General features: G+C 44.4%; 1 protein-coding gene across 4 annotated transcripts in view; it reads right to left on the minus strand.

The window, feature by feature from the left end:
• Positions 1-5,156: 5,156 nt before the first annotated feature.
• LOC137439654 (acetyl-CoA carboxylase) overlaps positions 5,157-22,982 on the minus strand; it is a 280,655-nt gene continuing 262,829 nt past the window's right edge. For 2 of the 4 annotated variants that reach the window (XM_068135620.2, XM_078768286.1), the window contains 4 exons: positions 16,414-16,568; positions 13,875-14,045; positions 10,972-11,108; positions 5,157-6,040 (listed from right to left, as the gene is read on the minus strand). In XM_068135620.2, the coding sequence (XP_067991721.2) occupies positions 5,920-6,040; positions 10,972-11,108; positions 13,875-14,045; positions 16,414-16,568 (584 nt within the window). In that variant the 3' untranslated portion in view covers positions 5,157-5,919. The remainder of the gene's footprint in view (positions 6,041-10,971; positions 11,109-13,874; positions 14,046-16,413; positions 16,569-22,982) is intronic. The other 2 variants (XM_078768288.1, XM_078768287.1) reach the window with 1 other exon arrangement.

A 22,982-nucleotide genomic window follows, 5' to 3' on the forward strand; every position in this document is an offset into this window, starting at 1 on the left:
CAGTGTTTTCATCATCCTCATCGTGTCTACGGAGGTCGAGGTAGTCCTGTCGATCTTCCATTTTTAAGGAGGGTAATTGTGAAGATTTCTCCAAGTTAATCCATGGTTCACTTTACCGCCCCCTTTCACCAAAAAGACTCAATTTACCTGTTTTATGCCAAAAGCATTCGTTATTTAAATACCTCCGTGCATGGAGTACATCATGGCTTCAAAGAAAGCCCCTCCACGGCTCCTTGAATGCTCTTGACGATCGAATTGCTTTTGGCCTGTATAAAGCCAAGTTGCGTTCGGATCATTACACGGGTGGGTTTCTGTGGGTGTGTATTTATAACTGTGTAAGGTAAGCTGTTTAACGAATCTGCACATCTGCACCGATATTGTGTCTGTTTCATTGTCCCCTTTACAGACCGGTATTGTAATGACCATATTTGGCCATCGATTGCATTAAAAACTTGAACACTGCTTTTCCTACACATTTCCATTATTTTCAAAAATGCTTTTTTTAAAAAATTGCATCGAATCGTACAACAAGGTGAACAATGACAACGTGACTCGACAACAATCTGAATCCAAACTCACGTTAAAAGCACCTCCAATACGCGACTTTGGAAATAGCGTAATCTGCCCCCAAAATGTTCGGTGCACATACACAGAAAACAGGAAACTGAAGAGTTTGGGGTGAAATTATATACATTGCATGTCCAGGATAAGGACTGGTACCTGAAATGGCTCACAAAGCTTCTGAAAGAAGCTAAAATACTTGGAAAAGTACCTGAGAGAACGCTCTGCGCCTCTGCACAACAAAAGACTTTGATAACTTTTTCAGCTCGCCAAATGGGCAGCGGCTCGTACTGCAAACTCCCGACCATGCGGGTCAGAGCAAGGCCCGAGTGGACAGGCGTGTGCTACACAAACACCCAACGGATCGCTACCAGTGAAAGGACTTTGTATCTGTATCAGATGCTTCTTAACACCGATAAAAAGGACATATGTGGGGCTGGCGAATGTACAGGGTAAGTTTAAAATGATATTTACTATTAATCATGTTGGGAGGGGTGGGGGAGCTATCAGAGGGGCGATTGCTTATTAATCATGTTGGGAAAGGTGGGGGAGCTATCGGAGCGGTGATTGCTGTTGTAAATATATTGCTTGTTTGGTTCTAGGGTCACAAGAGAAATTATAGTAGATTTTTGCATCTATTGCTAAAAGGAGAAGCGCACGTGTGTGTGTGTGTATATATATATATATATATATATATATATATATATATATATATATATATATATATATATATATAATGGTATCTGTAATCTGGTTCTCCAACCTAATGAGCGGACAACATGACGTCATCGCCATGCATGTCCGCCTTGCCTGCAAAGTTCCAGAGGAACCATCTAGCAGTGCGTCGGATTATAAATCCAGATACTGTCACAAGTGCATGCAAAACTCACAGTTACCGACCTGGTTTCGCCCTTGTTGGGGCTTCATCAGGGCAACGCAGTGAGGCTTTCCATACACTTGTAACTCTGTGACCCTTTCGGTTTTTATATCAGTCACTATGCGACCTTCATATCATCAGTGGAGAACCGCCAGCAAGGTGTCCCATACAGCTGCTGCTGCACCTTGCTGGGAGCGATACGCACCGCCTGCCACACGGTGACGTTATCTCTGGTATCCACTCATCATATGGAGTCGACCTGGTTGCGGTTGGGAGTTACTAATAATGGTATTTGTAATCTGGTTCTCCAACCTAATGAGCGGACAACATGACGTCATCGCCATGCACGTCCGCCTTGCGGACGTTATCGTTATCATACCAGAGTTATCATGCCGTTATCGTTATCATACGCGGACGTCCGCGTTATCATACCAGAGATAACGTCACCGCGTGGCAGGCGGTGCGTATCGCTCCCAGCAAGGTGCAGCAGCAGCTGTATGGGACACCTTGCTGGCGGTTCTCCACTGATGATATGAAGGTCGCATAGTGACTGATATAAAAACCGAAAGGGTCACAGAGTTACAAGTGTATGGAAAGCCTCACTGCGTTGCCCTGATGAAGCCCCAACAAGGGCGAAACCAGGTCGGTAACTGTGAGTTTTGCATGCACCTGTGACAGTATCTGTATTTATAATCCGTAATGACGCACTGCTAGATGGTTCCTCTGGAACTTTGCAGGCAAGGCGGACGTGCATGGCGATGACGTCATGTTGTCCGCTCATTAGGTTGGAGAACCAGATTACAGATACCATTATTAGTAACTCCCAACCGCAACCAGGTCGACTCCATATGATGAGTGGATACCAGAGATAACGTCACCGCGTGGCAGGCGGTGCGTATCGCTCCCAGCAAGGTGCAGCAGCAGATGTATGGGACACCTTGCTGGCGGTTCTCCACTGATGATATGAAGGTCGCATAGTGACTGATATATATATATATATATGTGTGTGTGTGTGTGTGTGTGTGTGTTATATCCATGGCCGTTAGAATGTACGAACAGGAAATGATATGGACCCAACAACTCTCATCCACGGATGTTTCTCGTATTTCCTCTATATTTCCGTGATTCTTATTTGCATTCAGGAACAGAATAATTATGGTTAACCATTTTGAAATTGCCACTCTTTCGTCTAAATGCTGAATATTATGTTAAGAAAGACTATTTGAATCTCGGATTTTGCACTTTCCATTACAGGGTAAAAGTGCCCTGCTGAGTCAATATAAACACACACAGCGCATGCACAAAAGGCCTCATTTAGCATTCATATGGCATTTCGAAAGACATGTACAGTATTGTGAAAGTCCAAAACTCCAGCTTGATTGCTCACCTCGATTCCGGCATTCCTCTTTCTCCTACTTGTGGAACCCGATTCCTCAGACTGATCAATCACACTCTTCTATGTGAGGCTTCAAGTTGGCGGTGCATTGCAATCTCAGGTCATGCTCCTCCTTTATGCTCCTACACATGATATTTTCTACCCTCATGAATCCTCCTTTAACCTTCAACCTTTCCCTACTACTCGCAGGGTTAGCTTCTTTCCTATTCCGGTCCGGCCAAGACATGGCCGTACTGTCACGCACCATCAGTGCATGGCCTTCTCTCCCTGCCTCATTATTCCATAAGTCCAGATGTTCGACTACATTTCCAATACGTAGGTCCCTTGATACAGCATGTGTTGCATGTGTGTGACACCACCACTTTGAGGCACAACGAAGGACAAGTGACCACACAGTGCTGGACCCACAGCAAATTAACTCCATGTTGAGAAACAATGCACTACCAGGTGATGTCCAAACCATGATGGAGATATCGCAGTGTGTGAACCAGCAATCGAGTCCGTGTACGGTTGGGCGCATTATTCCACGAGGCTGCCTCGCTCTCCCGTGCCCTTTCCACAGAGCATAGTGTATCGGCAGTGAAGTGCACACCCTGTCCCTTTAACAAATACCACGGCTAATGGGTCCGGCCTGGGTAATGAGGGAACACGGTGCTCGCTAAATAATGCAGGGCCACAGCCAAGAGTCCTGCAACGATCCTGCGCTCTCCATCCCCATTCACTTTCTCCGTGGAACGACTTATTAATATTTAAATGATTAACCTTGATTAAAGCTTCTGGGCTATTAACTACGGACATTAATCCTCCAGTGACCTAGCATTCAAGTCCAAATACTTTGCTGTTGCCGACCTATTTATCAAAGGTCCCCCGTTAAGGACGCACGCCCCTTCGTCCATTCTCATCGCCGAGGGCTTGCCATGTTCGCTGCGATCAGAACATTCAATGGATTTTATGATGAAAGGGGAGCACAGAGGATCGGGATGGAATAGGGTGCCGGTGAGAAAAATCTTTGAGGATTTTAGATACGAGGTGATACAAACGCTCTTTTAGCAGAATGCCAGATGTGCTGGACTGTCTGGAAATCTGGCTGGACCAGATGTGCTGGAAATTTTAAACTTGAACAGGCCCTCCAAAGGTGAGGACAATGGAATGAATGAAGAGTATTCTGAGAGTTTTTCTTGGGTCACAATGGTTTCTACTGAAGCACCTTCCAATGGACTCTGCGGCTCCAGAAACTTAGCAATTTTCTCAAACTGTGCAATTCCGTGCCATGTTGGTGCAAAGGCTCAAATTGCAGAACCGTGTGCTATGCAAAAGCAGAGGCAATTTGTCACCATTATAAGTCATTATCACTGGAGACATCCAAACCCCCACTAGACTCCGTGGGCTGGTGGTCACTTCCAAAGCGGTCCACTATCCGAGCACTTCAGCCGACTCAGTCCACTCTCCACCCAAAATTGCTCTTTTGAAAGTCATTTGTTATCAAAATGTCAGGCCTGAGCTTTTTTGTTGTTGTGGCGTCAATGTCAGTCTCTCTTCTAGGCTCGTCCCCTCTTCTGCCAGCCCCCATCTCTCCAGTCGTGCTCCAGATCCAACAAACAGTGCATTGCCTGATCATAGGCATAGTTAGGGTCTGAATTTGGAATTTGGTCGGCATACCAGCACACATTGGCCTACTCTTACAAAAGACATTGAAAGTCTCGAATCGAACCCGGGCTGGACAGATCAAAGCCAAGTGTGCCTCTGAGATACCATATAAATACCTTGCAGTGTTCCAAGTTACGTGTTGCCGATGGCCCTGCCACATCGTCTGAGCACAATAGTTTCATTTCATTTGCAGGTGCACGTTTTTCTTCCAAGGAAATGCCACAACAATGCTCCATAAAGACAACCTCCCTATTTATTTAGTTATTTTACACTTTTGACTGATCGGCATCATTCATGGATGTCTTTGTTATGTTGTGCAACTTACAGGATGGAGCATTTTACAGAATGCACGTTCTTTGGTGGTAAAATAATTCTCAAGCACGGGCTACATCGGTTGGACAGGAGAGATGGAAGTTAGACGAGGAACTTAAAGACACGTTTTCCCTATTTCCAGAAGCACCAGGAGCAAAATGAAGCGGGTCTAGGATAATGCAATTCGATAAATCGCAGAATTTGCCCGGCAGGGGATAAATACTTCGAAGCAAACGGAGCTTTCAATAAACTTACAAAGTAGTTAGCATAAAAGGCATGTGTCCTCACTTCACACGTGAAAACTCCAACTGCTACGCCAATTGCTCTGCTCCAGAAAAAAAAAAAAACATCACAAGAAAGCAGTAATTTTATACTTTTATTAACAACAACAGGCGTTTTAAGGCCATTTTCCCTGCTAGAGCGTTCCGGAGGTACACTTTTATTTAAAACTACCCAAATGTGTGCGGTCGCGTCCATAATAGGTGCTTTAAAAAAAAATCAAAAAAAATCTGCAATTTAGTCTCCCCTGGAAAGGTTCTCTGTTTGGGATAATTCTGTGGATAAAACATGGAAAGCTTTTATACGAGATCGCAAGGTTATGGTACATTCAGTGCGGATTCTTTGAAAAAATAGATTATTCTATGTCTGTGCCTCCCTTGCTTGTGCGTTCGGTGGAACATTGCTTTTGGCATCAAAGACAGCACACAATTCCACTAGTACTACTGCTACAAATATTGGTACGACTACTACCAATAATAATACAATAATAAGAATAATAACAAGAAAGAACGAATAATTCATGGGGTAACAAAAATAATAAAGCATTTCATCTCATGGTACAAGCACAAACAACATATAGTTTGACCGGCACCTTCGAAAAGCAGATGGTAGTAATCCGACGCAAAAGCAAACCAAAGGGTGGTTGTGCGTTCACAGAGGTCCACACGATCACAAATGTGTGCATATTTTTTGGGGTTGCAGTAGGAAAGCACATACTACAAGACAATGCAATGGCTGGTGAGGTAACCACCGCCCAACTGCACATTCACCGGACCACACTCATAGGACCGAAGGACACGTTTAAAAAAAAAAGAAGACAATAAAAAGAAGAGAAGGCCAGGTCTCCCTAGTGCGGTCCATCCATAGTGGTGATTATCTGCGCCACCTCTGCCCGCTGAGTTGGTGTAATGTGCTGTGTCATGTACACGATGCAATCCATTGCTACTTCCGGGTTCTCCTGCACAAGACTGAAATAAACCAAAAATGCTTCACATTAGGATCTCAATTCAAGTTTGCTCCAAGCCTCTTAAAAGAGGTAACCAACACGAAAGCTTTCCCTATTCATTTCCCTAATCCACTACATTGACCTCACCAAATACCTTTAAAAGAGACATCATTCCCTGCAGGGATGTTCCCCAGTCCCTGCTGATGAGAAACATCCCCATAACATAACATGATGCTGCACCACCATGCTTCACAGTAGGGATGGTGTTCTTTGGGCGATGTGCTGTGTTGGGTTTGCGCCAAACGTAACATTTTGCATTTAGGCCATAAAGCTCAATCTCTTGGTTTCATCAGACCACAAAACGTTTTTCCATATGGCTTCAGAATCTCTGGAGTAGTTTTTTGCATACCTCAAAGGGACTCAAGGTGGGCTTTTTTGAGTAATTTCTTCCTTCTTGCCTTCCTACTGTGCAGGCCAGACTTGTGGAGTACTTGGGATATTGTTGTCACACGCACACAGTGACCAGTCTTTGCCATAAAGACCTGTAGCTCTTTCAAAATTGCCAATGGCATCTCTAAACAGTCTCCTCCTTGCTTGGTCATCCAGTTTGGAGGAACGGCCTGACCTAGGGAGGGTCTTGGTGGTACCATAATATGCTTTACACTTCTTAATGATTGTCTTGACTATGCTCCAAAGGATATTCAAGGCCTTTGAAATATTTTTTATACCCATCCCCTGATCTGTGCCTTTCCAAAACTTTATCCCGAAGGTATTTTGAAAGCTCCTTGGTGCTCATGGTTGAGTCTTTGCTGTGAAATGCACCCAGCAGAGAAAACCTGCAGGAACAGCTGAAATAATCAGAATCACTACTGTTTAACACACAGGTGGAGGTCAATTAACTTGGTGTGTGTGATTTTGAAGGTGATCGGTTTCACTTGGGCTAATTTGCTATTATAAGGGAGGTGCACACGTATCCAAGCAAGATATTCTAGCTTTTTATTTAAAATTAATTTTCTGAAATTTGTAGAATTTGTTTTTCACTTGAAAGTTGTGGGTTACGATGTGTAAATGAAGGTGGAAAAAGTCTGATTTTATGTATTTTAATTCCAGGCTATAAGGCATCAAAACGTGAAAATTTTGAAAAGGGCTGTAGACCTTCTATAGGCACGGTATATGAAATGGGCAAACCGGCACAGTTGCAGTCTGCAAAAACCATAGCACTGCCTGATACATACATACATACGGAAAGACTGTAAACTGTAAACACAGGAACCAAACATCTGCGCTGTAAAAAATCGTTTGTTTAATCACGAATTTGCCAGTTCTAAAAGCCTCTTTGCGAGAATGAAGAAGAGGAAGAAGCGCTAATGTATGGTTTATTCACACAGCAGTTTGAACGGAAACATTTATTATTATATGACACCAGAACCCCTTTAGAAAGACAGAACGAGCATACAAAATTATATATGAACCACCTTTAGAGGCCATTTTTCCCTGCAGAGCAGGGGTTGGCCTTTTTCAGGCACCCTGGTCCCCTTTTTGAAGCAATGTTTTACAGTCGGATGCTCTTCCTGCCGCCAACCCTGCTGGTCGCCTCTTGCGACACACAGGGAATTACCAGTGAACTGGTACTCAATTTGCCGACCTCGGAAGGATGACAGGCTGAGTCAACCCCCCTGGCATTAATTCAGTGATCGACCGGGATTCGAACCCAGGATCCTAGGATCCCAAGCCCTCCAGCCCAACCGCTAAGCCAACACCAGGCTTATACAAAATTATATATACATGTGATATTCGCAAAGCAATAAAAAAAAAAAAAACTACGCAAAAGGAACCCACAAACAACAACAACCACAGCCACGATAACAATCGAGTGCTATAAAATATCCATATTTTCACGTGTTTTACGTCATGTGTTTCACGTGTTTGTTTATGCTTTTCATTCAGTGTGAAACACAAAGGTAGAGCATGCAGATTGTGATACATGACAGGTTCAACGATATGTCCGGCCTTTCGGCATAGGAACCAAAATGGCTGTGTGTGGAGTCAGCCGTCGTACCGCCGTAATGACATCACATCACCCCCGTCATGTGACCAGATCCTCAACTCTGATTGGTGTATGTTTGAGGGGACATGCATACATACATACACAGACAGACAAATACTGTTCCAGAAGGCTTTGCCCTATGGGCTACGCCATAAAAATACTAATCCCACCCCCTCCTTTAAGGCTGTTATCCAACCCCCTGTTATGTTTGCTTAATCACGTGCATCGCCCGTGGGTTGAAGGTCATGTGACCTGGCTCATGGATGTGGAGACGTTACCATGTTGGCTGAAATACACGAGTCGTGTTAATTCCGGTTCCGTTTGTCTGTGTGGTTTATTCGGCGAGATACAACATTTTGGCGATGAGGATGGGAACTTTGACACCGTTGACCTACCTCATACTACTACTCCTCGTCCGGACCTGACAAGACAACCTCCCCAAACGTCCGAGTCACAATCAATGCCCTCCAATATACCTATCTGACTTTGTAACAAGCTGAGTGATGCTACGTTTAACTTGATTTGAAGGCAACTTGAACAGGTTCCAACACTTTAATTCATGGACATCTTTGATCACATTTTGGCTTGTTAAATGTAATACTCAATAGTCACTGAGACGCTTATTACAGAGACTGTAATGTCTAACCTTTTGGGAGGAGGTGGGAATATGTTATGTTCGCTTAATCATGTGATACGTGCGTGGGTTGTAGGTTATGTGACCTGGCTCGAGGATGTGGAGACATCGCCATGTTGGCTGAAATACACGAGTCGTGTTAACTCTGGTCCCGTGTGTTTGTGCGGTTTATTCGACGAGATACAACACCCCCTTTCTAAACTAGTGCTTCCCACTATGGCCAATGTTCCTGTACCCCACTTAACCGCATATGACCGCACTTTAGACCCCATCTGTGTTCCATAGATAAAAGGACTTTCTTCCCTGTATTAAGGGATGTGGATAGCGATAAGTCGTCCTGTTTGTGCATCATTGAGAGACAGCTTTAAGTTTCAGTCGAGAGGTCAAGGATGTCCTTTCACATGTCTCATGTCAAAACAGGTGAAGCTGAAGGACTGACGAGGCCGGAGGGGTGATGCGGCGTGTTTCCCTCCCACCGATAAAAAGAGAAGGTTCCTCCCCCACAGTTGTCCATGAACATGGGGGAGGGTAGGCCTCAGCCCTCAAACTACTCCTGATTGGTCGGGCGTTGGGGATGGTGATTTGCCCGTTGTAGCCGGGGTACTGGACTTACCAGAGGGGTGAGATGAGGTCAGGACTCAATTTGGTGCTGGGACTCAGCTCCGCGAGGCATCTCTACACATCTCCATCCATATCTCGATCTCTATCTTGTGATTTCACGTACACTGTAACTACACTAACAAATGGTAATTTTGGAAGTCGGACCGAGCTACCCATTATTTATATATTAAGCCCTAGCCCCCTGCCCCCCCCCCGCCACCCCCACCCAAATGGACAAGTCAAACTATGCCTATGCCTCCATCCATGTCTCGATCTCCATCCATATCTCTCCATCCCCATCTCCATCTCCATACATATATCCATCTCCATCTCCATCCATATCTCCATCTCCATCTCCATCTATATCTCAATCTCCATCAATATCTCTATCTCAATCTCCATCCATATCTCTATCTCTATCTCTATCTCCATCCATATCGCTATCCCCATCTCCATCCATATCGCTATCCCCATCTCCATCCATATCGCTATCCCCATCTCCATCCATATCGCTATCCCAATCTCCATCCATATCCATATCTCCATCCATATCTCCCTCTCCATCCATATCTCCATCTCCATCCATATCTCCCTCTCCATCTCCATCTCCATCCATATCTCCATCTCCATCCATATCGTCATCTCCATCCATATCTCCATCTCCATCCATATCTCCTTCACCATCCATATCTCCATCTCCATCCATATCTGTATCTCCATCTCCATCCATATCTCCATCCATATCTGTATCTTCATCCATATCGCTATCCCAATCTCCATCCATATCCATATCTCCATCCATATCTCCATCTCCATCCATATCTCCATCTCCATCCATATCTCCATCTCCATCCATATCTCCATCTCCATCCATATCTCCATCTCCATCCATATCTCCATCGCCATCCATATCTGTAACTCCATCTCCATCCATATCTCTATCTCCATTCCTATCCCTATCTCCATCCCTATCTCCATCTCCATCCCTATCCCTATCTCTATCTCCATCCCTATCCCTATCTCTATCTCCATCCCTATCTCTGACAGTGGGCTTGGCATTCTCTCATCACACTAAATGTGATTTTAAAGGACATTCTGCCTCAAAAGCCTTCTTGCATGCCTGTGCCTTCATTCTCCTGCTCTTCTTGGAGACAGCCTTCGGGCTTTACCCCCCTTCCTTTTCCCCTCACTCACCCAGTTTTTGTGTACATGGTCATTGTGTATGTGTGGGCCCTTAGGGGTGTTTAACTTCTCCCGATGGTTAAATGTTGTAGCATTTATTTATTCATCATCTTAGTCCGGGACGTCCGTTTTTATTGCTCGTCTTAAAGTTATTTATTTATCCCCTAAGGCCTGTGTGGATTGCAGGATGTTTGCCGACCATCCTCGTCATTGAAACGATTCGGTTTAATTGATGACTTCTGGGGGAATGAAATTTGCATAATTACCATAATTGATAACCAACATAGTTTAGACCTTGTTCTGAGTGCAAAGTACATTTCCTGCTTGGGTGAGCTCTGCAACCAATTCGGCCTTAAGCTGGCCATCTTCAAGGTGAATAACCTAGGCCAGTGCAAGTCCCACCCAGCGTCATTTGGGGCTTAGGTTGAGGGGCATGCACGCAACAGTATAATAGGTTCATATGATGAATCATTCAATAAAAATACTCTACCTCCGTATTTTTTGGAGAACATGGTCTCTCTGAATGTACTTTATGTTTTCCTCAATTACTGAACGGGCGCCTTCCTCGTCCTGCAGGTGCATTTCCAACCATCGAACAACCTCCTCGTTCACATCCCAAAGGTATGCCTAGACCAAGCAGAGGCAAGCAAAGCTCAAGCTCGCTTCAGCTCCACATGATCACGTCAATGAAAGTACAAGTCAATACTCACGAAGAGCTGAAGAAAGCTTACTCAATACCTCTCGCAGAGAAAGGAAAACTTTCGATACCATCCGTATACTAATCTATATATATAAAACACAGTTTGTGTGTGTGTGTGTGTGTGTGTGTGTGTGTGTGTGTGTGTGTGTGTGTGTGTGTGTGTGTGTAATGTTACCGATAGACTCCTAAACGGAGAGGCTTACGTGCTTGATATTTGACATAGACATGGCCATTGAGCCTGGGACGAACATGGCCGAACTCAAAATATTTGACGATCCATATTTTTTATTCATATTTACCTCAGCGCATTTCAGCGCACGGAATCAACGGAATCAGCGCAGGTGGGCGCTGATTCGCTCAGAGCGATCACGTGATGACGCTATGAACGCTATGACGCTATGAACGCTATGACGCTATGAACGATATGACGCGATGAACGATATGACGCTATGACGCTATGACGCTATGACAAAAAAAATCGCTATGACGCTATGAACGATATGACGCTATGAAAAAAAAAATCGTAATGACGCTATGAAAAAAAAATCGCTCGCTTTGCCAAGGGGCTCGCTCCCCCCCCCCCCCCCCCCGTTCCCCTCCCCTCCCCCACCCGGCAATGCCGGGTACTTCTGCTAGTATTAAATAAACCCGAGCCAGACAGTTCACGGGTTTGAAACGTGAGGCAGCTGCAAACTGCCACCCTGGTGTTTCACAGGTAAGGCGAAGCATCAAGGTGTGGGCCGTTCCTCGTTGCATCTCGTCTGCCGGTATTAGTTGGTGGACGTTTAAGACCCCTGCGCGAGTCTTTCGCAAAGTGCGCGAGTTATCTCCGGTACCCTGAACAAAGGGGTCAACCACTCCTAAGAGTGATGTGCCAAATGATGAAACTCCTGTACCACGTTTTTGTCCATGATACGTATTGTACAAATAATGTACTTAACTTGCGTATTCCACATCCCCCACCACCCCAACCCCTCTCAAATTGGATTATTACCTCCGCCACCAAAGGTGGATGGAGGTGATGTTTTCACACCTGTCTGTTTGTTTGTTTGTGAACAAAATATCTCAAAAAGGTGTGGACGGATTCGGACGAAATTTGGCAGAGAGGTAGCGTATGTGACAAGGAAGAATCGATTCGATTTTGGTGAAGATTCCGATCCGGGTACTATAATTTTTTAAGTGATTCTTCACCATTGGGAGATAGGGCCTAAAACTATACATGGCAGGCAAGATATCTCAAAACGTTATGGACGGATTTGGACGAAACTTGGTGGATAGGTTGTGTGTGTGACAAGGACGATTCGATTCGATTTTGGTGAAGATCTGAATATGGATTCGTATATGAGAATTATTTAATTTTTTAAGTGATTCTTCACCATTGGGAGATCGGTCCAAAAACGATATATATATAGCAGGATATCTCAAAAAGTTATGGATGGATTTGGACGAAACTTGGTGGATAGATTGTGTGTGTGACAAGGACGATTCGATTCGATTTTGGTGAAGATCTGAATATGGATTCGTATATGAGAATTATTTAATTTTTAAAGTGATTCTTCACCATTGGGAGATCGGGCCAAAAACGATATATAGCAGGATATCTCAAAACGTTATGGATGGATTTGGACGAAACTTGGTGCATAGGTTGTGTGTGTGACAAGGACGATTCGATTCGATTTTGGTGAAGATCTGAATATGGATTCGTATATGAGAATTATTTGATTTTTTAAGTGATTCTTCACCATTGGGAGATGGGGCCAAAAACGATATATAGCAGGATATCTCAAAAAGTTATGGATGGATTTGTACGAAACCTGGTGGATAGATTGTGTGTGTGACAAGGACGATTCGATTCGACTTTGGTGAATATCTGAATATGGATTCCGATATGACAATTATTTAATTTTTAAGTGATTCTTCACCATTGGGAGATAGGGCCTAAAACTATACATAGCAGGATATCTCAAAAAGTTATGGACGGATTTGGACAAAACTTATTGGACAGGTTGTGTGTGTGACAAGGACGATTCGATTCGAGTTTGGCGAAGATCTGAATATGGATTCGTATATGAGAATTATTTAATTCTTTAAGTGATTCTTCAACATTGGGAGATGGGGCCAAAAACGATATATAGCAGGATATCTCAAAAAGTTATGGATGGATTTGGACGAAACTTATTGGACAGGTTGTGTGTGTGACAAGGACGATTCGATTCGATTTTGGCGAAGATCTGAATATGGATTCGTATATGAGAATTATTTGATTTTTTAAGTGTTTCTTCACCATTGAGTGATTTGGCCAACGAGGCGGAGGTATGCTCTCCACTGAGTGCCGTTCTAGTTAACATTTTTATATCTTCCAAACAATTACATGCACTATATTTGTATAATATTTGTTACAGGAATCAAAATATTGATGAAAATCCTTGGCTTTTTCCATGAAATAAGTTTTCTTCCGTTACCTAATCATCACCCATTACTTATGTGGATTATGATTTTGGTGACAAAAACTCGAATAGCTTGGATTTAGTTGAGCCAAACGACAAATTAAAGCAGCAAACAATGCACAAAGAAAACTTGAGATAAATTTTGGGAAAGGTTTGCAAGTGTCTATATGAAGCTTTACATACCGAGTGGAACCAGCATCCAAATGTATTCCGATGAAAGCAACCCCTTGGCATGACCGTGCTCACCTTCACAGCTCCCACTTTCTCAACGAACCACCTGCGCAGCATGGATTGGACATGGCCGGGACTCAGTGTGGAATTGAGCCGCAGGATTCGCCGCTTCACCACATCCTCAAGCGTGAGTCGCCGGAGGCGCCAGTAAAAAAACCGACGTGAGGTCTTCCATTCAACCACGTCCTGAGCAGATAGGTGAGGCACATCATCAACAGGATGTAAACTGATATCGAACTCAATTCACAGACAGTACTGTGTTAAACTTCTGTACGTTTTCCAGAAGTATCTCTTTATTTTCCACATCAGCCATTGAATAAAATTTTTTTTTTTTAAACCACCTTTAGAGGCCATTTTTCCCCGCAAAGCGGGGGTTGGTCTTTTTCGGGCACCGTGGTTGTTGTTGTTTGTTTTTTTGTTGGTCCCCTTTTTGAAGCAATGTTTTACGGCCGGATGCCCTTCCTGCCGCCAACCCTGTTTGTCGCCTTTTTACGACACACAGGGATTACCAGTGAACTGGTACTCAATTTGCCGACCTCAGAAGGATGACAGGCTGAGTCAACCCCCCTGGCGTTAATTCAGCGATCGACCGGGATTAGAACCCAGGATCCTCGGATCCTAAGCTGGCACCCTAGCCGCTACACCAACACCAGGGATAAAACTATAAAGGTGCGTATACAGGTAATTATGAAAAGTTTAAAAAAAAGTTTTACCTGTAATTTGTATTGCTTTCAGCAGAATCGAAGGGAAAGATAGAGGGAAACAGACAAACAGTGGGGAAGAATTGGGGGCAGGAGAGCATGCATGGGATGGACAAGATGGATACACAAGGAAACTCTCAGGAGGGAAAACTGGAAATTTGGAAGGAGGACGGTGAGAGGGAGAAGAGGTGGGAGGTCAACAAGGGTAGAACTTTGCTCTACAGGACTTTTTTCGGTTGTGATTATGGATGATCTGGCACCAAGACAATATTTTTGCACCAATATGTTATGGATGCCACACGTTTGTTTCATAGGACCAGCAGGATAGCCTGGAGGTGTATGGTCAATAGTCTTTGAGCTGTCTAGCCTGGGTTTGAATCTTGGTCAAAGCACCAGGTATTTTGCTGTGCAAATCGAATCAACAACACGTGCACCTTTGATCAGAAGGTTCTTAAGCCGGACAACCAATCTGTCAGTGCTGGTCAGTGGACATTGAAGATCCCACAGTGTCTTTCGCAAAGAGGAGGCGAGTTATCACCAGAACCCTAAAGAAATTCCTGCCAAAATCGAACGTCAGGCCTGACTTGGCATAATTACCACAGTAAAGGATTTGTTCGTGAAGGATTTGGGCCAAAAACGTTCCCCGGTGGACACCATCAGGACGGAATAATTGGTGCTGTTAAAAAAGGTATCTTGGCATTCGTTTTTGTTGTCTTTATTCATTAACTCCGTCACCGAAGGTGGGCGGATGTTATGTTTTCATCCCTGTATGTTTGTCTGTCTGTCTGTCTGTCTGTCTATCAGTGAGCACGATATCTCCAAAAGTTTTGGACGGATTCGGACGAAACTTGATGGATGAGTTGGGCAGGTGACAAGAACAAGCCGATTCGATTTTGGTTCAGATCCGGATTCTCTCCGGCCTCACATTGGGATACAAAACGTAAACTATTCAGCCTGGCGGAGGTATGCACTCTCCCAAAAACCGTCACTCTCTCACCAGCGGAAAGTTGGTGGACTCTCTTTTTATATATAGCCTGACATCTGGCCTTGTTCCCGCCCTCTCCTACCTCTAGCCTTCCAAGCCACCCCAGAGTGCACACGTTCCTCGAGAAACCCTCACCAGCTCACCCTTCCAAAGTCCAGGCTGGTTGCTCACCTGCATTAATTAGTCTTCTTATTTTCCTGATTGGGGACGACTGCGCAATAATTGCGTCGTTTATAATGTATTACTTCGAACTCATTTCATTCCTCTTTTCTCCCACCTCTGGAACAAACTCCCTCACTCTCTTCAATCCCACTCCTCCCTCCAGGTTTTTAAAACAGCTGTTCACCACCATCTCTTATCTTCCCCAATCCAAAACCTTGATCTTTTCTACCCCCGTTAATTCACCCCAGATCCACTTTTCTGAAATACCGACTTCTTTCCTGGAAATCCTAGCAGTGTCCATGTGTTTTTTTTACCTCTCCCCTCCCCCACCCCCCCCGCCCCCTTCCCACGCCTCCTCCCCCCAAGCCCTCTACCTCCCACAGATCTCCCGCTGTCCCTGCTCTCAAATGTTGTACTTGTGTGCTTCCTCCTCTCTCATCCATCTTGTCTCCTGCTCCCTTTATTTCGTCTTATGTGTCCGTTTTTTTTTTTTGTCATTGATGTCAGCTCTTCCATGAGCCTCGATCTTGTAAACAAAAAATAAATAAATATCAAAACCAAGCGAGATTAAACACCACAAAGCTGTGCTGAGGAACAACCATGCTTGGCCAAACCACAAAGATTTTTTCAACACACCACAAAGTCCTGCCATCTGAGGAAGGAATTCGAATATGCAAACAGTGGAGATGGTGACACAAACACGTACCGTGATGACTGCTTTCTTAAGCATCCGGCCAGGTGTGTCATGGAGGTCGGCAAACTGGACAGCCACCTGTCGGTAAATAGGCAGCAAAAGCTCCTCACGCTCACAAAGCTTCACCTCTAAAGGAACCTTTACCTCTTTGGTTAGCTCTGGACTTCCTGCCAGGAGAGAGAGAGAGAGAGAAGTTAAGGAAAACAGCGAAGATTTTGGGAACCAGAATGATACATTCAATGGATCATGGGAAAGGTGCGATTAACATGCAAATAATTATTATCATGACAGAGGAAATGTGATTAGCTCGTTAAAGCAGTTACTCAATCACATTATACTTCCCTTATGTTCTAGGGCAAAGTGAATTAAAGAGACCATAACGCCCAGAATAGCCCAACAAATTATTTTTCTTTATTTTACAGCCATATTTCCATGTGACGGAGATGGCCAGGGAAAGTGTTTGCCCAAATTCTTTCAGGAATGGGCTAGTCTGGCCTGATGTTCAACGAAGTAGACTACAGACTTGGCATTTAATATGGAATTTTTTTTTCTTCTTGACTTGGGTTTACTTTCTGAACTCGGTATATCAATCTGGTGAGTTTCTTTTACGCTTCGGTGATTTCTTTGTTAAAAGAACCATGTCACTGATTGTCTGTCGCAGCAAGAAGTCAATAACAGGATTATATCACAGGTGGCGTGACAAAATGTACGGACAGGTACATTTGACAATTGGCTTCACAATCGGGTATATAAGGGTTGTTGCGTTCTGTATTAGTGGAAAACAACTGCTGCACGTCTACAAAAGTTATTGCCGCTTCCCCTGGAGATGGTCTGTCAACTCGACAATGCTGTTTGTCATGGAGTGGTGGCTTTACGAAATTCCGGCATGAAACAGCGTGCTATTGCTTGGCAGTATGACATCACTCAAGGTCAGGTGTCAAATATCCTGAAACGAAATACTCAGAGGGGTGTCCCTACTCCAATACCGAGGACAGGACGTCCCCGCAGAACCACAAGGAGAGATGATCGCCAGCTGCACCGGTTAGTCCGCAATGGCCATACCAAGTCAGCTAATCGGCTTCGGGCTGAGTGGCAGCAACTGACAAATGTGCCTGTATCCAGAAGGCTAGTCAACCAACGACTGGTTCAAGCAGGCTATCGTGCCAGGCGTCCCCTGAGAAAGCCACGTCTGACCAGACAACACGGCCAGCACCGATTGCAGTGGGCCAGAGAGCACCGTCAATGGCAGCCAGGACACTGGAATCACGTGATCTTCAGTGACGAGTCTAGATTTCTGGTCTATCGTCAAGATGGCCGTGTCCGAGTGCGCAGACAAGTGCATGAAGCCTACAACGAAGATTGTATAGTGCCAAGAGTCCAAGCTGGAGGTGGTGGGGTGACCGTTTGGGCTGCTTTTCATGCAGGGGGCAAAACTGACCTGGTTGTTCTGAATGGAAACCTGAACCAGTTCAAGTACAGGGTCATTCTGGAAGAAACATTGCTTCCATTTGCTCGTGCAGCCTTTCGAGGAAACTTTGTCTTCCAAGATGACAATGCACGGCCTCATCGTGCTCGCATGATCCAACACTTTCTTGCTGACCATGGTGTAGAGCATATGGAGTGGCCTGCCATGTCCCCGGATATGAATCCGACAGAGAACTTGTGGGCAAAATGGGTTGTGGGGGTGGGAGTTGGGGGGGTGGGAGAGGTAAAAAAACACATGGACACTGCTAGGACTTCAAGGAAAGAAGTCGGTATTTCAAAAAAAAGTGTATCTGGGGTGAATTAACGGGGGTAGAAAAGATCAAGGTTTTGGATGGGGGAAGATAAGAGATGGTGGTGAACACCTCTTTTAAAGACCTGGAGAGAGGAGTGGGATTGAAGGGAATGGGGGAGTTTGCTCCAGAGGTGGGAGAAAAGAGGAATAAGAGTGAAGGTGAGCAGAGAGTCTTGATTTTGGCAGTTTAACCATAAGGGGGTTGCTGGCAGATCTTGTGCGACCTGTAGGAATATTTGGGGGACAGAGCACAGAGAGAGCTGGGGGAGCAAGGCCGGAGAGGAGTCGGTAGAAGACAGAAAGACCACCAACCTGCCTGCGGTGAGTGAGTGAAAGGCCCTCGGGTTAGCTTCATCGCGGGAGATTCCAATGATTCTGAAAGCTTTGGTTTCAACAGCGTGAAGCCGAGCTAGGTGTGAGGCAGGAGCACCTGCCCAGAGGGGAGAGCAGTATTCCATTGAGCTGTGGATGAAAGCCTTGTATGTGGTGAGGAGCTCAGGTGTGCCAAGGAAGGACTTCACACGACGGAGGATGCCCAGTCGGCGACTGGCTTTGGAGGCCAGATTTGAAATGTGGTTTTCCCAAGAAAGATCATGGCAGATAGTGAGACCCAAAAGCTTGAGCGACAGAACTTCTTGGAGAGGATTGTTGAGAAAGTAGATGGGAGGGTTTTCCAGTCGGTCTTTTCGGAGAGACATTGTAAGAGTGTGAGATTTGTCAGGATTGAAAGACATGTTCCACTTGTTTTACCAGTCTGTGATTTTATCCAGATCTGCAGAGAGTGAGGAGGCTGCAGACTGCCGATCTGAGGGATGAGGAATGGAGCGGCAGAGAGTGGAGTCATCAGCAAAGAGATAGAGAGGATTTTCCAGAGAGTCGGAGAGATCATTGATGAAGACCAGAAAAAGCACAGGGCCCAAAACACTGCCTTGGGGAACTCCAGCCTGAACAGGAAGAGGAGATGAGAGAAACCTATTCAGGGCCACACGTTGACTACGACCAGAGAGGAAGTGTGCAACCCAAATTTGTTCAGGGTTCTGGGGATAGCTCACCCACTCTTCGTGAAGGGCACCGTGGGATCTTTAACATCCACCAACTAATGACAACAGACAGGATTCCCATTTTAACGTCCATTCGAGGGACGGCCCACAACACATTGATGTCTCGCTCTGCATGCGAAACACCGGAATAACGGTCTATAGCGAGGTCAAGAATCGAACCCAGGGTCGACAGCTCAGCGGCACAATATGAAATCTTTAAGGTTCAGAAAAAAAAAAAAATCTGGAACATATTAGGAGGTGAATCTCACCTCTTGTAAGTATTAGCAAGATGATAAATAAGTAAATAAATAAATGAATAAGAGTTCCATTACAAGGAACTTGAATGCAGAAGGAGGCCATTAGTCCCATCAAGGCTGCGCAATGGTTGGCATCCCACGGTTGTTTGTCCGTGTTCTATCCTCTTTAAAATGCTGAGCGTCAAGGAAGGAAGCAGCATGTACCATTTTTAAAGCCTTTGGTATGACACGGCAGGGGGTTCAAACGGCCGACCTCCCAGACTCCTAGCAGACACTCTCACCATCACGCCACCGAGTCTGGTTAGCAGACAGGATGCGGTTTAGCATTTTGTGAAGCATTTGCATGCAGACTTTGGAATGGATGACTGGATAGCCACAAATATTCAATAATGTGCAATTATCAAAATGGAAATACAGGAAAAGGTACTGTACTTGTACCAAGTTTGATATAAATCCCTTCAACCGTTGGTAAGTTATCGCGGTAACAGTAACCTTTTAGAGACTCTGACCTTTGACCTCGTGATGCCAAAATGCAATCAGTTCATCTTTGCGTCATAATACTCGTATATACTTGTACTAAGTTTGGTCAAAATCCCAACACTGGTTCACAAGTTAGCTCGGCAAAATAATTTTTACTTAATTTTAGTTAATAATTTTTGACCCCATAATCTAATCAGTTCATATTTACACCATTATACATACTTGTAGTAAGTTTGACTTAGTTCCCTTCCGCCGTTCTTACATTATCCGGTAACAATAATCAATTACAGACTTTGACCTTTGACCTGTGAACTATTCACCCCAAAATCAAATCAGTTAATCTTTGCATCATCTTACTATAATTCACCAAATGTCCGTCCGTCTGTCCGTTCGAAGGTACCACAAAAACGGCTGAATAGATTGCAACGATATTTTGGGTGGGTAATCCTGGGACCCCCTGGAGTAAAATAGGCTATATTGTTTTTCCAAGTTTTCCAATTTTTCCAAACACAATGGAATAATATTTACCGATATGAACAGTGATGTGGCTTTTATTGAAATTCTTCGTACCAGGAGAGAGTAGATCGACTCCTGACAAACTCTTCCTATATAAACGTGCGGCTCCGAAGTAACACGGCAGCGTGTGCAAAGCGACTGAGAAACAGGTGTAGTGGCCGCTTCCGTGTTACAGATTCGGCGCGCACTCTTCACACATAAACGTGCGACTAAGAAAGACGTGTAGCGGCCGCTTCCGTTTTGCAGAATTCAATCTTTTTTTCAAAATGGGCGCCATGTACTGTTTAGATTTTGATTATTTGCGTGTGATATGATTCAACGGATGTTTATATGAATCGTTTAAAATAAAAAAGCCTTCAATTTCTGATATTTTGCCTTTTCATTTGGGCTTCCCCATTGAAGCCCCGCCCGTAGGGCGGGTACCGTTGCTAGTAATACATAATTCCACCAACTTTGTTCAAAATCCCATCACTGGTTCACAAGTTATCACGGTAACAAGATTTTACCTAACATGATATGACCTTGGACTTTTGACCTTGTGGCCCCAAAAACGACTCAGTTCACCTTTACATCATTATAAATACCTGTAACACGTTTGGCTTAGATCCCTTCAGCCGTTCTCATGTTATAGCAGGAACGAAAGCCCATCCCAGACAGAGGGGTAGATGGACAGCCAGACATACAACCCGATTATGAAGAATCACTTTAAAATTTCTCATATCTGGATCCGGATCTGGATCTTCATCAAAATCGAATAGTTCTTGTGACACACCCAACCTATCAACCAAGTTTTGAGGATGAATCCATCCATAACCTTTTGTGATATTGTGCTCACAGACAGACAAACAAACTAGAACAGCACTCGGTAGAGCGCACACCTCCGCCAGGCTGAACAGTTTATGTTTTGTATCCCATTGTTTTGTATCTGTGGGTTCTGGATTCGGAGCTGAACCAAAATCGAATTGGCTTGTTATTGTCACCTAACCAACACATCCACCTAATTTTGTCATAAACCGTCCAGAAACTTTTGAGATATCGTGATACATATCATTTTTGACCCCATTTCTCAATGGTGAAGAATCGCTTAAGAATTTAAAAAAATTCTCGTATCCAGATCTTCACCAAAATTGACTCGATTCGTCCTTGTCACACACCGAACCTGTGCACTAAGTTTTGTGCGAATCCGGCCATAAAATTTTGAGATATTGTGCTATATATCGGTTTTAGGCCAATCACTCAATGATGAAGGATCATTTCAAAAATCTCTGCTCTGGATCCGGATCCGGATCTTCACCAAAATATAATCGTTTTGTCCTTGTAATACACCCAAACTCTCCACCAAATTTCGTCCGAATCAGTCTATAACTTTTTTTGATACCCTGTTCACAAACAACCAAACACAGACAGACACACAGAAAGACAAAGGGTGAAAACATAACCTCCATCCACCTTCAGTGGCGGGGGGTAAAAAGGGTGAAAAAGGAGATCAACGCAACCAATTACAAACTTGCACGTACTGAAACATGTATTTACTTGTGCCTGCTCAACAGCATAACCAAAATTAAATGCACCCAAAGTACTCCCGAAATGAAGTGTACAGATGTTCACTATATAATCCCCATCAGTAAAGCAGCAAATGGATCATGGCTTCGCCTCATTGCTGGGAGCGTGGAGCCGAAGAAAGATCATAGGTTGGAGCCAGAATGAGTAATTTGTTCAAGGTGCCGGCGATGACTCCCTGACTCTTTGCGCAAGGCACCGTGGGATCTTTACTGTCCACCAACACTAGCTAGCATGTCCGGTTTTACGCCCTCCCGATGGACGGCACAGACATTTATGCCTCACCCTGCTTGTGAAACACCACGCCGACAGTTTATAGCCGGGGCGGGATTCAAAAGTGTGCGTACCTCCAGGCTCTCCTGCCAGCCCCAAAAGATCATCTTACTATAATTCACCAAATGTCCGTCTGTCCGTCCGTTCGCAGGTAACGCAAAAACGGCTGAACCGATCGCAACGAAATTTTGGGTGGGTAATCCTGGGACCCCCTGGAGTAAAATAGGCTATATTGTTTTTCCATTTTCTCCCCCAATTTTCCAGTTTTTCCAAACACTATGGAATAATATTTACCGATATGAACAGTGATGTGGCTTTTGTTGAAATTCTACATTTAATACTGTTTAGATTTTGATGATTTGCGTGTGATATGATTCAACGGATGTTTATATAAATCGTTTAAAATAAAAAAGCCTTCAATTTCTGATATTTTGCCTTTTCATTTGGGCCTCCCAATTGAAGCCCCGCCCATAGGGCGGGTACCGTTGCTAGTAATGGTTAATGCAAGGAGTAAGTGCATATAACATTCACAAGAGGTGCAAGACAAAGAAGAGTGGCATTGCAAATTTTCTTTTGTTGGAAGTAACAAACAAACAAATCCTCACACCAAAAATAAACTCAGGGAATGGCTTCATTTGGAATGTCTATGGTTGGAAGGGTCTGGGGAGGGGGGGTAAT

This window comes from Myxine glutinosa, chromosome 14 (assembly GCF_964187855.1).
Source record: "Myxine glutinosa chromosome 14, kmMyxGlut1.1, whole genome shotgun sequence".
Taxonomy (NCBI): Eukaryota; Metazoa; Chordata; class Myxini; order Myxiniformes; family Myxinidae; genus Myxine; species Myxine glutinosa.